The sequence below is a fragment of the Neofelis nebulosa genome, chromosome 1 (genome assembly GCF_028018385.1).
Source record: "Neofelis nebulosa isolate mNeoNeb1 chromosome 1, mNeoNeb1.pri, whole genome shotgun sequence".
Taxonomy (NCBI): Eukaryota; Metazoa; Chordata; class Mammalia; order Carnivora; family Felidae; genus Neofelis; species Neofelis nebulosa.
The window spans coordinates 116176395-116191700 of record NC_080782.1 but is presented as its reverse complement, the minus strand read 5'-3'; the positions used below and the strand labels follow the sequence as shown (position 1 = coordinate 116191700).

The following is a 15306-nucleotide window of genomic DNA, read 5'->3' as shown; positions in this document are numbered from 1 at the left end:
TCTGTGATATTAAAACAAACTGAATCAACTATATTTTTCAGAATTACAAAATGACTTTTTGCTTTATTTATCCCAAGTCCAGAATTTAAGGCTGAAACTAAAACATTTCAGTAGTTACTGTATCTAAAAGTAACTAATGTTAAAGATATAGATACTTACTAAAAATAAACTTTCCAGTATTAAAAAGAAAATTAGACATAAGCACCCAATAAACTATCATTGCTCCAATAAGAGACACCAAAGAGAAAAGGAGACTTGACCACTGTCCAAAGGAGCCAAAATAATATCTGCAGACATCTGGATATTCCCAGGTAGTGGTATCCACTGATGCTAGATAAACATAAAAGAAAGAATAAAATTAGATGTTAATCATATATCCCATAATCATAATTTGTGTTCCCTCAATTAACTCAAAATATTTAACAAAATATTAAGAATATTCCACCACCAAATATTAGATATTAAATCATATAAAAACATTATAGAACAGGGGCACCTGGATGGCTTAGTCAGTTAAGCATCCAACTTCAGCTCAGGTCATGATCTCACGCTTTGTGTGTCTGAGCCCCATACTGAGCTCTGTCTGCCAGTACAGAGCCCGCTTTGGATCCTCTGACTCTTCTCTGCCCTTCCCCCACTCGTGCATGCTCTCTCTCTCATTCTCCCTCTCAAAAATAAATAAACATTAAAAAAAAAATTAAGGGGCGCCTGAGTGGTTCAGTTGGTTGAGCGTCTGACCTCAGCTCAAGTCATGATCATGCAGTTCATGAGTTTAAGCCCCACATCAGGTTCTGTGGTGACAGCTCAGAGCCTGGTACCTGCTTTGGATTCTGTGTCTTCCTCTCTTTCTGCCCCTCCCCTGCTCATGCTCTGCCTCTCAATCTCTCAAAAATAAATAAAACATATAAAAAACTTAAAAAACTACAGAACACATAAAAAAGAAATATAGATCAATGAAACAGTATAGATAATATAAGAAATAGATTATAGTATCATATAATTAATAAAAACAAATGATAAATCAAGGCTAGACAAAATCATCAGTGAGAGTCAGAAGATATTATCTAGTAATATTTGTCAGACTTAAATAACAGTATGGAATAAAATTTTCCTGAGTCATACTTTATACCACATGATAATTTCAGACAATTGAGCTAAGAATTAAAAAATTAAATAACAGAAAAGTTAGAAGACAATGTAAAAACAGACACTGAAAGGTTACCCTTTTCTATCAAATGAAGAAAGAAATTACAATGGAAAAGACAGGCAGATATAAACAAACTCATATAACACTAAAGCCATTAAATTGTTGAATGGAAAAGAAATTGACATGAAATAACAGCCAAAAGGCTAATGCTTATGTCATATATAGCACTTAGCAGATCTATAAGAACACCAAGAGACTTGTGGATAAATGGGATTGGGATAAATAAATAAAATTAAGAGAAAATATACCAGTGCTTAAGAGACCCCCTCCCCACCAAAAAAAATCGAAGGCAAAATCTGGTCTCTTGACTTAGAATTGCTAAGATTCACTGAAACAATATATGTCTATTTCAGTCCTAAACTATTTTAAAACAATGTAAAATGGTATTTCTCTGATCCAGAATTTATAGATGAATAGAGGCAACGTATAAATAAACTTTGCAAATTCACTACAAAGGACACGTTCATATTTTCATATTTTTCTAGTTACATTTTCTAGTTTTAAGGAATTCCAACATTTAGATCTCTTGGTAGGGATAGATCAAAAGTTACCATTAACTGTTAAGAATCATAGAATTCTCAATTTAGTTCTGAAAAAGACTTTATTTTTAAAAGATGACCTTTAAAATTATTCTTATGAGGAAATTAGCACCAAAGTAAATGCATTCTGCAAAGAATTACAAACCTCTCTGAATTTAAAGGCAGTCACTAATTCACTGACTTATCAGTTCAGCTGAATGCTATGAATAAGACAAGTAAATCTTTAGGCACAAAATAGTTAACACACACATGGAATGTACACATTAATGATCTACTGTAACAGGAAATACTTAATACCCAAATAGCTACTCTATTTTTATCATGGCAAACTCTTACATATCATAGCTCGTGATTTCACTACTCTATAGCAGCAATAAAGTGTTAAAATGCCCATCAGCATGATGACACACATTCCAGTAGTAAAGCCAGCCTGTTTAAAAACACAAAAAGAACAACATATATCATGTTAGAATAAATTCATATGCAACCATATTATGTTACTTTAAACAATTATGATAAAAACCTGACAATGTAAAATTAAGTATAATTACCTATTTTCTTTAATAAATTTTACGTAGATTTATTAAAACCTTTATTATAAAGCTTACAATATGAAGAGAAAAAAATTCAGGCAAAAAGCATGCTGAAAAATTATATTACCTGTTTCATGCCCCAAGGAATACTTAGTATAGATGTTCCCATCATGGTATTCCAAATCATAAAACTGAAAACACAGAGTAACAGCAGTAAAAATATGGAGTTTAACTATTCAAATATCTTAATTAAGACAAAAATTAAAATAACCAGTAATTTTCATTTATTTATAGTTTAAGTAATGCTCCAAAAATTAAGTTTACTCACATGGTTACTAAACTGGTGTTTTTACCATATCCTTCAGTGTAACTTTGGAGTTTATAAGCAGAACCCAATGGACTATATACATAGCACTCTTCTGGAGCTGGAACTACATGATCTGGAGCAATCTAGTAAGAGAAGAAACACAGAGAAATGTTAGAACCAGTAAATGTGCAAAACAGGATATTTTCTATACATCAGATTACCTGACTCTAGACACATTTCTAAGTATCATGAACAAATAAACACGTATTTCTGATTTATTAACATAAAAAATCCTTTCCAAATATAGTAGATCTAAAGGAAAAGAGTTTCAAGAATATAATAAACCGTTCGTGTGAAATAAGAATGAATTCTTAAAAATACACAACTGCCAAAATATTTTTCTCTTTATTTTCATGAGAAATAAAGAAGAGTCAGCAAAGACTGAGATTAAAGAATTCTAGATAGAGGAGATTTGGACCTTAGGTTAGGGGAATTTCAAGAGTCAAGTGGCCACTAAACTCCTCTGTGAGACTGGTTTTACCAAAGAGGTAGGTAGGGAACTCAAATTATAAAGAATTGAAAGCCAAAAAATTAAAAACAGAACTACCCTATGACCCAGCAATTGCACTATTAGGTATTTATCCAAAGGGTACAAAACTGCTGATTTGAGGGGCATGTGCACCCCAACATTTATAGCAGTGCTATCAACAATAGCCAAATTACGAAAAGGGCCCAAATGTCCAGTGACTGATGAATGGATTAAAGAAGAGGCGGTGTATACACACACACACACACACACACACACACACACACACACACACACACACTGGAATACTACTCTGTGATAAAAAAAAGAATGAAATCTTGCCATTTGCAACAATGTGGATGGGACTAGAGAGTATGCTAAGCGAAATAAGTCAATCATAGACAGATGTTGTATGATTTTACTCCTATGTGAAATTTGAGAAACACAATAAATAATCATGGGGAAGGGAAGGAAAACTAAGATAAAAATAGAGAGGGAGGCAAACCATAAAAGACTCTTAAATACAGAGAACAAACTGAGGGTTGCTGGAGAGGAGGTGGATGGGAGGATGGGGTGAATGGGTGATGGACATTAAGAAGGGCACTTGTTGGGATGAGCATTGGTTGTCATATGTAAGAGATCAATCACTGGGTTCTACTTCTGAAGTCAAGACTATACTGTATGTTAACTACCTTGAATTAAAAAAAAAAAAAGAATTGAGAGTCAATAGAAGATAAACAATGGAAAAATAAATATAGACCATTCTTTTAAATGCTTACTAAAGCATTTAAAAAGCAGAAGAAAAAAAAGGTGAGCTAACACAGCCTAAGGAAAGGCAAAGCAAGAATTCTTAAAGATGGAGTATGTAAGCAAGAGGGAAGGAGCTAAGAGAGTTTGAAAGCACACAGACGACTGAACAGATAATATATTTCCTATACACATAGCTCCCACCTTGCCCCCTCATACATATTCTGAATTCTACCTCCCTATGGAGGGAAGATATTACAGTACTCTGGTATAGCTATGCCCATCTCCCTGAGAATAGCTCTTGAGAATATGCAGTCCTATATATAGTAGTACAGTAGTTAAAGACATAGGAGCTGTCTGGCATAAATCAACAATCTTTTATATTCAGCACCTAGTAAGTAAATTTACAACTTTGTGCTAAGTTTAGTGTTCAAGAAAAAAAATACAGTCCACAACTTTAAGAAGCTTAAATTCCAGCTGGAAGATACATGAAGCAATCAGATAAGGCTATCAGAGATAAAAAAAAAAAAAAATTAAGTGTGGGATACTATATGAAAGGAATGACAAAAAATTAACGGGGACTAGAATAGTTGGGGAAGATGTCAAGGAAGTGATGGAACACTGGGCCTCAGTAGTAAGACAAGATATGGACTGGTGCAAAAAGAAAGTGTCGAATCATTCTCTATTTATGCATATGATTCGTGGTATCTTGTAGGAAAAGAATGTCTCAAATGTTATGCCTGGTGTGGCTTTGGAAACAACTACTTCTGAGAAATAAAAAGGCATATATGGAGGGGCACCTGGATGGCTCAGTCTGTTAAGCATCCAACTCTTAATCTGAGGGTCATGAGTTCAAGCCCTGCATTTGGCTCTACACTGAGTATTAAGCCTACTTAAGAATGAAAAGGCATATATGGAAATGGGTTTGTTGCCTTCTCTTTTATCCTCATTCCTCCTGGGAATAAAAAAGAAAAAGGGGAAGGGCCATGCTTGCATCAGTCAGGAGAAAAACCATGAGCAAAGGTCAGAAAAAGTGAAAATCAAAAGTTATAGGGGGCAGGATTACACGCTAGAGAAGTTAAGAAGTTGCAAATTCTTGGGGTCCCTGGGTGACTCAGTCAGTTAAGCATCTGACTTCAGGTCAAGTCATGCTAACAGCTCAGAGCCTGGAGCCTGGAGCCTGCAGCTTGCAGCCTGCATGGGATTCTGTGTCTCCCCTCTTTGCCCCTCCCCTACTCAACGTTATAGGTCTCTCTCTCTCCCTCAAAAATAAATAAACATTAAAAAAAAAAAAAAAAAAGAAGTTCCCAATTCTTAGGAATTACAGAAAAAATGGAGAATTGGATCCCACACTCTGATAGTAATCTAGGGCAGTGCTTTTCAAACTTGAATTTTCCTGTGATTGACACAGGGATATTGTTAAGCACAGATTATGATTCAGTAAGTCTGGAGTAAAGAATAGGATTCTGTATTTTTAGTAAATTCTCAGTGATGCCAATACTGCTGGCTTGTGCAGGCCCTGCTTTTATTAACAAGGATCTAGGAGATGTTGGCAGCCAAACAATTTTCTTCTCTTCCTGATTTTAGAATAAAAATATTAAGGTAAATGAGGAAATTTTCAGAAATAAAAGGTTTAATTCTATAAAATCCTGACACTTATGGCTTCACATTGTTTTGCCCTTAAAAATCTTTTAAGAAAAATAATTTTGGAATTCTCAGAAAATGAGCATGGATGTATACATATATTCATTAAAAATGGTCATATCACACTGTTACCTTTTGATCTCTGTTGACCACTGTTTATATACTTTGATTTAGAGTTATTTCACTGTCAGTTAACAAAAGGTATTCAATTTGGTGTACAATGCTGACTTAATTTCCAGGCAAGCAATGTCCATTCAGGCCTAGACTGGCCCAGTCAGTATCTCTGAACTTTGCTTCCACAAGCAGAACCCCTAGGAGGTCTGAATTAGACCCAGAGATACTAGATTACTTCTACTCCACAGAGGGCTGAGATAATTCTGTTATAGAACTAAGACTTTACTGTAACTACTGATATAAATGCCTGGGGGAGGAAAAAGTGAAAAAATTGGGGAAAAAAAATGACACCACTCAGAATATGTGGGATGTCCTTATTTTGGCTATACAAAAGGAGATCGTAATACCTCAGAAGGCTTTAGTGAGATATCTATGTTCAAGTGATATCCTAATCATTGCCCTTTATTTTTATTTATTTATTTTTTAAATGTTTATTTATTTTGAGATTGGAAGAGAGAGAGAAAGCAAGCCGAGGAACAGAGAGAGAGAGAGAGATGGAGGGAGAGAATCCCAAGCAGGACCCGTGCTGTCAGCACAGAGCCCGACATGGGGCTCGAACCCACAAACTGTGAGATCATGACCTGAGCCGAAATCAAGAGTCAGACGCTCAACTGACTGAGCCACCCAGGCGCCCCTCATTGCCCTTTAGTAAATATCTAAAATTTCCATTTTTCTTTAAGCTTTAAGTTTCCGAATATCTCATATATGATAATTCTTATAAGCAAACAAATTATTTCCAGTGTGTTTCTGATCCTAAAATAATATAGATTTTAGAAGATCAAGAGTCAACAACTATAGTCCATGGGTCAAATCTGGCCTTCAAACCAATTTTTTGCAGCCCCTTTGCTAAGAATGGTTTTTATATTTATAATGGTCATAAGATAAAAGTGAAGAATATGTAACTGTATGTGGCCCACAAAGCCTAAAATGTTTAAAATCTGCTCTTTGACCTATGTATTTTATCTACAAAAGGACAGTGCTAAATAGTAAAAATATTATACGTTTGCATGTATTTCAGTTTCCCATTCCTGCAGAAAATTTCTAAAAACATCTTTCCCTTGTAGCTTCAAACTTAAAAACTGAACAGACCAACCAGACTTGTTATTATTTATGTTTTTAATCAATAACCTCAAGTATTTCAGAAGTAGTTTGTCCTCCAAAGAGCTCTTAGGACTGGGGACTAGCAGAATTTAATCCAACAAATCTCTTAGGCTATTGTCAACATAGAGAGGTTGTTCCAAATCTCTAAGTTACGCTAGATAAGAATGAACTAGCCTGAGATGTAAGACATGTGTTAATTACTATCTTGACTTTCCATGATGCCATCCTTGGAATATGGCCAGCAAAAAATTCAATCACTGGGAGTTCCCCTGGCTTATGCTGTTCACTGTTCATTTCAATGTAACCTTAGACAATTAGCCATGTTTTTCCCCTTACCAGTGCCTTGTCTGCAGGAGCGGTGAGCCGGCTGTAGTAATGAATCCTCTTGTTCATGGCAGAAGCATGGTCGCTAACCCTCTGAATGACATCATTCACATTGACGATGTTTGTGGGCTCTATATAGAAAGGCCTAGAGAAGGGAATATACACTTGACAAAGAACATTCAGCCAGAAATTCTGGAAGTCAGCCATTGAAGAAAATAACTTCTTGTCCTCCATTAGAAATGAGATGCACCACCGCAAGACATTCACTTCTCACTTTTGGTGGGAAAAGAAAACTTTACAAAAGAAGCATTATCCAATCCACAGAATAAAGCTTTTGTCTCCTAATACTATCATAAACACTCTTTTCTACTCTTTAGGAATTTAGCAATAAAGGAGACATAACAGAAAGAGCTTCAATCAATTATTAAAAATAAATATAGCAGCTGTCAGTTTTCAACAATGAAATTTAGATCCAGACAACTTTGAATATTCTCTCAAAAGGCTTTTGGCACTAAATCAGAGAAATTACTGACATAAATGTTCTTCTACTCAACAGTCTCTATTCCTTCTTTGCGGGCCAATGTTACTTCCTATGACAAACAAAATACAGATAAGTGATCTCAACCATCTCCCTTGTGAAACTTATCCAAAGTACTGTCAAATGGAACATCAAGACACCAGAGATATTTTGCCTCATTCTACTTCTCTTGGATTTCGGTAACAAATCCTATTATGTTATTATTTATGTGTATACTCCCTTCCCATAACTGTGTCCCAATTAACTGTAGATTCTGGTTTTCAATCATCATTTTCAGTCATTAACCCTGCCAGTTCCTAACAAAACTCCTTTCATTTGCTTTCTAAGCTTCCAGTAATGGACTCCAAAACAGAAAGACCAGGCAGAGTAGCATGAAAAGGACTGCTTTCCTCCACTGACTCTCAGATCCCTCAAAGTCACAAATGATACTGTGCCCCAAACTGCATGTAATATTCTATTTCAGATTACATACAGATCCAAGTAATGAAGGAAAAAAAAACTAGATTTCTCTGGTTCCATATAACTCTTCTATATTTATAGTTCTGAAAGAAGCTTAAAATTTATGCTAGTCATTTGTGGAGACAGTTAATCTGGTCCTGTGGAATCACCTGAAAAACCAAGTGACTGAAATTTTAGTTTCTGCTATTTTTTCCAACCACTAGCTATAAGAGAAATCGTAGTATAGACGTTAAATTTAATCTTGTCTCTCTAGTTAGTATACAGAATCTCTGAATCTTCCTTTTGCTATTTACTCTCCACCACAGCACCTAAGTAGGACAGGTACTCTCCAATTCAATACACCAAATATCTTAAAGAAGAGCACTTACTAGAGCAAATAATATGGATATGGAGATCAACGTGACATTATATCTACACTAAGCATATAACATTACTAAGTGAACTAAGCGATGTCAATAAATATGAAGGGGATATAAAGAAAATGAAACAGTCAAAGGCTGAATAAACTATCCCTACTTGGTAGTCTGAGGTAACTACCAATCCTCCCAAAGCACTATGGTATTTTATATAATTTGCATATCTACTGCATCAGTAGTACTAAAAAGCAATGTAAAATATTTATGTCCAGGAAACAGTTTAATCATACCTGGGGTCACAATCTACAGAGCATTCATTTCTTGTTTTGTAAGAATGATATCCCGCAAAGTTCAAGAAAGAACTATAGCTTAAAGTCAACATAAAGGAGAGAATGCAACTAATCAAGGATTACTAAAAGAGACTAACAAGAATGGTAGTGATAGAAAAGTATAAATATTCTACTTGTAGCTTCTTACTCTGAAAATTCAACGGTATTAATATCAACCACTAAATTGGCTTGAAGGCCTTGCTGAAAAGCAGTCCAGGAAGTGCTACATTTTTTGGCTTCTGGCATCTAACAAAAGTGTTAACTGTACCAGTTTAGTTGGCTTGGGTACTCTGAGAGCAGAATGACTCTGAAAGTTTTTCTTTTCTGACAGTTTTCATCGAGATGCTGAGTGCCTGTTCAAACAAATATTTTGGAATCTTTTCAAAACAGAATTCTCTTTAAAAATATCCAACTCAGCATATCTTAACTAAATTATTAGAAACATATGTTAAAGCTTCATCTGAGAGCAAAAAATATACATTACATTTCTAAATTGAACTTTAGTTGGATCTGAAAACATTTTTAAAATTAGTATTATACAGAGAACAGTATTAAGAATTAAATACTTATGAAATTTGGGTTTTTTCTTTTGAACACGGTTTCACATGATTGCTCCCTATCAGTATTACTTCCCATTTGAAGTGTAGCTCAACTGTATCACAGCGAAAATAAATTATGATATTTCATGTAGAAGTTATATTTGTTTTACCTTATAAATATTTATGGTTATGCTACAGAAAAAAAGTACCTTAAACATTCAGCAAAATTTTTAAAATATTTAGAAATGTGACTCAAAATCCCATATATTCATTTAACAAACTTATAAACAGAGAAATGTTATTTCTACCTAACACCTTTTCTAGGTTCCACTCCTTACATTCCTTAAAAACTTTTGGCTTTTAAATCTGTCTCCACCCTTCTACTGACCAGTTATACTCCTCTGAAAGTTAATAACAATTCCTTGACTTTTAAGGTTCATACTCAATGTGAAGACCTATGACTTAAAGCTGTTTGTTCCTTTATTCACATCTCCATGAAAGCTGAAGCCTTCCAACACCTGCCAAATTGGGGTAGTTTGTTAAAAAATGAAAAGGGAATCAAGTATTTAAAAATCTCAAGCAAATAAACATTCAAAATAATGAATCCACAGTACTTGTTTCTTCCTCCTTGGTAAAATGCTATGTCTGACAGGCAGATTTTCAATGAAGACAGAAAAGAAGTTAATCAAGCCACTGTACCTAGAAATTTCTTGCTGCTACAACAAAAATATTGGTAACCTCCAACTTGCTGATGTTTCTCGCTTTCCCTGGTGCTTATACAACATCCTTTTCCACAAAAATCCTGCTCTACATTCCAGTTTCACTCAATATTACCAAAGGCTGAGCCTAAGGATCTTCTCTACTATGGTTAATTATTTTGTACTGGTTTTCAAAATTTATTAAATATTATTTAAGTGCCAACCAAGCATAGTTAAGCATAGTTCTAAACATTTAATAATAACTAAGACATAGAAACTGAAGGATCATAATCTGCTGGAGGAGACAGGTAAGTAAGCAATCCCAGTCCAGGGGGAAAAATAGAAAAAGAGAGTGAGTGCTTATGAAAAACAGTGGGAGCAAGAAAGAGTGGACAGACTTGTGTGGTGTTGGGTACGTGCAGTGTACTGTGTGATCAAACAGAAGGAGAAGCTAACCCATGTCTGGCAGACCACTAAGGAAGTAACACCTGAGGTGAATCCTAAAAGATACAGAGGTAGACAGATATGGGAAAAAGTAGGAAAGAAATAGTGTTTCCAAAAAATATGTAAGAACACGTAGAAGGAACAAGGAGAGAGAGCATGATGTGTTTTTGAAAACTGTAAGTAGTGGGAAAAGTGGTAATATATAAGGCAAACATGGGCCAGGACACAGAAGACCTCACATGCCAATGAAGGATATGATCCAAAAGGGAAGAACCCCCAGTCTCAGACTCTTCTGCTGATTCCTTCTCTAATTCCAACCCTCAAATATCAGAGTAACCCAGAGTTTAATCCAGTGGCATTTTTTCTTCTCTATCTAAAGTCATGGTCTTGGTGGTCTCATCTAGTCACATAAATTTAAATATCATGCATAGGCTGATGGCACTCAAACTATCTCCAGTCTGAATTTTTTTTTTTTTTTTTGAGAGAGAGAGGAAGCATGAGTGGAGCAGAGAGTCAGAGAGTGAGAGAGACAGAGAGAGAGAGACAGAGAGAGACAGAGAGAGAGAGACAGAGAGAGAGAGACAGAGAGACAGAGAGAGAGAGAGAGAGAGAAAATCTTAAGCAGAATCAAGCAGGGCTTGATCCCATTACTCTGGGATCATGAACTGAGCCAAAATTAAGAGTCAGACACTCAACTGACTTAGCCAAACTCTCCGACCCATTGCATCTCTTAGACTTCAATGCTTACCATACTAATCACACCAGCCTCTTCACAGTTCCTGAAACACTATAAACAAACACCTGCTCCAGGATCTTTGTTAGTAATTTCAGGTAAAAACAAAGCCTCTGAAGGCCTTTCCCTAAATACCTGCATGGCTTCTTCTTTCAGGTCTTTCCTCACTTGTGGAATAAGGTATTTAGCTACCCTTGACAGCATAGCTAAAATTTCAACCCAGTTCTTTACCCTTGTCATTTCATAGATCTTCTCTGCTTTACAAGATCTCCTTAGCATTTATACTCCCCAACACAATATATATTTATTTATTATTGGTAAATATATTTTATTGCCTCCAGTAAATTAAGATCTACAAGAGGAGGGACTTTAGTCAATTTGGTCACTCTTATATTCTCAGGGCACAGAATAGTACATGGCATATTGTAAAAGCTCATTAGAGGGCACCTGGGTGGCTCTCATGATCTCACAGCTTGTGGGTTCGAGCCCCACATTGGGCTCTGTGCTGACAGCTCAGACCCTAGAGCCTGCTTCGGATTCTGTGTCTTCCTCTCTCTCTCTGCCCCTCCTCCACTCACACTCTGTCTCTCTATCTCTCTGCCTCAAAAAATACACAAACATTAAAAAAAAATTAAAAGCTCATTAGAATACGATGAGTAAAGTATGGTGTAACACTTTACAAAAAAGTTTATTTTGAAATAATTTTTTCAAGTAAACTATCCCCAACGTGGGGCTCAAACTCATGATTCCAACATCAAGAGTCGCACACTTACCAACTGAGCCAGCCAAATGCCCCATTATTTTGAAATAAATTAGAGTCATATAGAAGTTAGAAATATAGTACAGAAAGTATTCCCATTAACACTCCACTCAGGTTCTACAATGACATCTTATATAACCATACTACAACCACTGAAACTTGTATTACCTTTATAATCAGAAAAAAAGTGAATGAAAAATTATGGGGATAATTCTTTCAACTTTTCTGTACATTTAAAGTATTTAAAATAAAACTTGGGGGGAGAAATGATGGAGGGAGTAATCAAAGTATCAAATACTGTACAAAATGAGAAGGAACCTGTACAAAAATCAACTTAGGGTGTTAATCTGGTTAATTTGAGTTATCCTCAAACCAATTAAAAATTTTTCAGGCAGAATGATTGTGTCAAGTGCTACTGCAAAGACAAATGAGATGGGAACTGATCAATGAAATGACCACCAGTGACTTTGATATGAGTAGTCTCAGTGGAGTAGTAAGGGCAAAAGCCTGTCTGAATTGGGATCAAGAGAAAAACTGGATACGATGAGTATAAATAATCCTTGCAAAGAGTCTTCTGTAAAAAGGAACAAAAGAAATGGAGTGGTAGCTAAAGAGGTAAGTGTAAATAGTCTACAAAGTATAAAAAAAGCATAACAAACACAATCACCATGAATGGCTTCATTCTCTTGTAAGAAAACATGAGATTCCATTGCTATAATTTTAAAATTATAAATTGCTATAATTTTAAAATCTGACAATACCAAGCACTAGTAGGAGATAATGGAAACTGTTATACAATATAGTGGAAATGTAAACTGATAGAATTCCTGTAGAAAAGAGTTTGGCATTATCCAGTTAAGTTGAATATACACATACACCACTACCAACCAAGTGCACTCCCAGGAATTTATCCTAGAGAAGTTCTTGCACATGTATGCTAAATACACATAGACTAATGTTTATAGGAATGCTATTTGTAAGATCTCCACACTGGAGACAACTCAAATGTCCAACAACAGTAGAATGTATACATAAACTGCAGATACTCATAGAATGAAATGCCAGAAAGCACTGGAAAGAACTATTGTTACACACAACTTGGGTGAAAATTATAAACAAAAATTCCAAAATAATACATACAGTATGATCTCATTTACATGAAGTCTACAAAAATGTAAAACTGATTTCAGTATTTTAGGGATACAGAGACAATAAATAATGAAAAGTAGGGAAATGGTCACACAAATGGGAGAGAGTGTTTACCTACAGAGGAAGGAAGAGTGTTTGGTGAAAGACATATGAGGAACATATGAGGTGCTGTTATATCTAGACCTTGGTGTTGGTTGTACAGGTATTGGCTTTATAATTATCTTTAAAATTGTACTTAAGAGCTACACAGTCTTCTGTACACATATGTGATTAAAGACTTTAAAAACAGGCCTTTAACACATTTTTTCAAAATTTAGTAATGAGATCAAAAGGGACCATAACATCTTCTGTATCATACAGAAATTTACTGGTTATAGGAGTGCCTAGGTGGTTCAGTTGGTTAAGCATCTGAGTCTTGATTTGGACTCAGGTCATGATCTCACGGTTCGTGAGTTTGAGCCCCGCATCAGGTCCTGTGCTGCTAGCACGGAGCCTACTTAGGATTCTCTGTTTCCCTCTCAAAAATAAATAATTAAACACACACACACAAAAAGAAATTTATTGGTTATCTTTTGGCAAAATACCTTAAAGAGTGTCAAACTTAAATACAAGTTATCTACTTTTTGCTATAAAAAGTCAACTGTGGAAGAGGGCAGGAAGATGGCGGCAAAGGACGATGCTGGGCTCACCGCGTCCTGCTGATCACTTAGATTCCACCCACATCTGCCTAATTTACCCCGATAACCACCAGAAGACTAGCAGAACAGACTCTCTGGAGCCAAGTGTAGACCGAGAGGCTCACGGAAGGGGGTAGGAAGGGCGGAGAGGCGATGCGCACTACACAGACTAGGGGGAGGGAGCCAGGGCAGTGGAGGGGCAGCCAGCACACCCGGCAAGGCAGAGCCCCCAAGTCTGGCTTGCAAAAGCGGAGGGACTGGACGGAGTGTGTTCTGACAACCAGTGGGACTTAACATCTGGAACGTTATAAGTCAACAGCTCTGCTCGGAGAGTGGGAGGGAGAGTTGTTGAGCCCGGGAGTACGGGGCTCAGCTTGGTGGGGAACAAAGGCACTGGGAAGCGCCATCTCCCTCTCCCATCCCCCAGCCAAAATCCCAAAGGAAGCCAGTTCCTGTCACGGAACTTGCTTGCACCATGCAAACATCCAACGCTGTGTTTCTGCGGATCCATCCCTCCAATGGGTCTGCCTCCCTCCTGGTGCCACAGGGTCCCTCCCTAAGCGGACCACCAAAGGCAAAGTGAGCTGAGCCTACCCCTCCAGCCCCTGTGCGCCTTGTAGATCCACCCCCGCTAATACGCCAGATCCCATCGAAGCAGCACCACAAGACTGGTAGTGTGCAAGTAGCCCGAACAGAGGCCACACCACTCCACAGTGAGTCCTGCCCCTGGGAGAGGGGAAGATAAGGTACACACCAGTCTGAGTGTGGCCCCAGCAGTGGGCTGGGGGCAGACATCAGGACTGACTATGGCCCCGCCCACCAATACAAGTTACTCCAGACAGCACAGAGGAAGAGCCCTGCAGTTCCACGCCACTCCAGGGACTATCCAAAATGATGAAACGGAGGAATTCTCCTCAAAAGAAACTCCAGGAAGTAGCAACAGCTAACGAATTGATCAAAAACGATTTAAGCAATATAACAGAAAATGACAGCAGAGAATCTATTGCTACAGAGATCAAGGGACTAAGAAACAGTCAGGAGGAGCTAAAAAATGCTATAAATGAGCTGCAAAATAAAATGGAGGTGACCACAGCTCGGATTGAAGAGGCAGAGGAGAAAACAGGTGAATTAGAAGATAAAATTATGGAAAAAGAAGAAGCTGAGAGAAAGAGAGATAAAAAAATCCAGGAGTATGAGGGGAGACTTAGAGAACTAAGTCCCAGTGACATAATTAAGCGAAATAATGTATGCATAATTGGGATTCCAAGGGAGGAAGAGAGAGGGAAAGGTGCTTAAGGTGTACTTGAAGAAATCATAGCTGAGAACTTCCCTGATCTGGGGAAGGAAAAAGGCATTGAAATCCAAGAGGCACAGAGAACGCCCTTCAGATGCAACCTGAATTGATCTTTTGCACGACATATCATAGTGAAACCGGCAAAATACAAGGATAAAGAGAAAATTCTGAAAACAGCTAGGGATAAACATGCTCTAACATTTAAAGGGAGATTGATAAGACTCATGA

The 15306-nt window shown here is 36.8% G+C and overlaps 1 protein-coding gene across 7 annotated transcripts in view; it reads right to left on the bottom strand.

Annotated features, from left to right (window-relative positions):
- Positions 1 to 15306, bottom strand: part of SLC38A9 (solute carrier family 38 member 9) — an 84768-nt gene that overhangs the window by 41830 nt on the left and 27632 nt on the right. For 4 of the 7 annotated variants that reach the window (XR_009262447.1, XM_058732378.1, XM_058732415.1 and 1 more), the window contains 5 exons: positions 7115 to 7247; positions 2608 to 2729; positions 2407 to 2470; positions 2083 to 2176; positions 160 to 330 (listed from right to left, as the gene is read on the bottom strand). Coding sequence is in view for 6 of the 7 variants with exons in the window: in XM_058732378.1 (XP_058588361.1) it covers positions 160 to 330; positions 2083 to 2176; positions 2407 to 2470; positions 2608 to 2729; positions 7115 to 7247 (584 nt within the window). In the remaining variant the exon portion in view is untranslated. The other 3 variants (XM_058732410.1, XM_058732401.1, XM_058732398.1) reach the window with 2 other exon arrangements.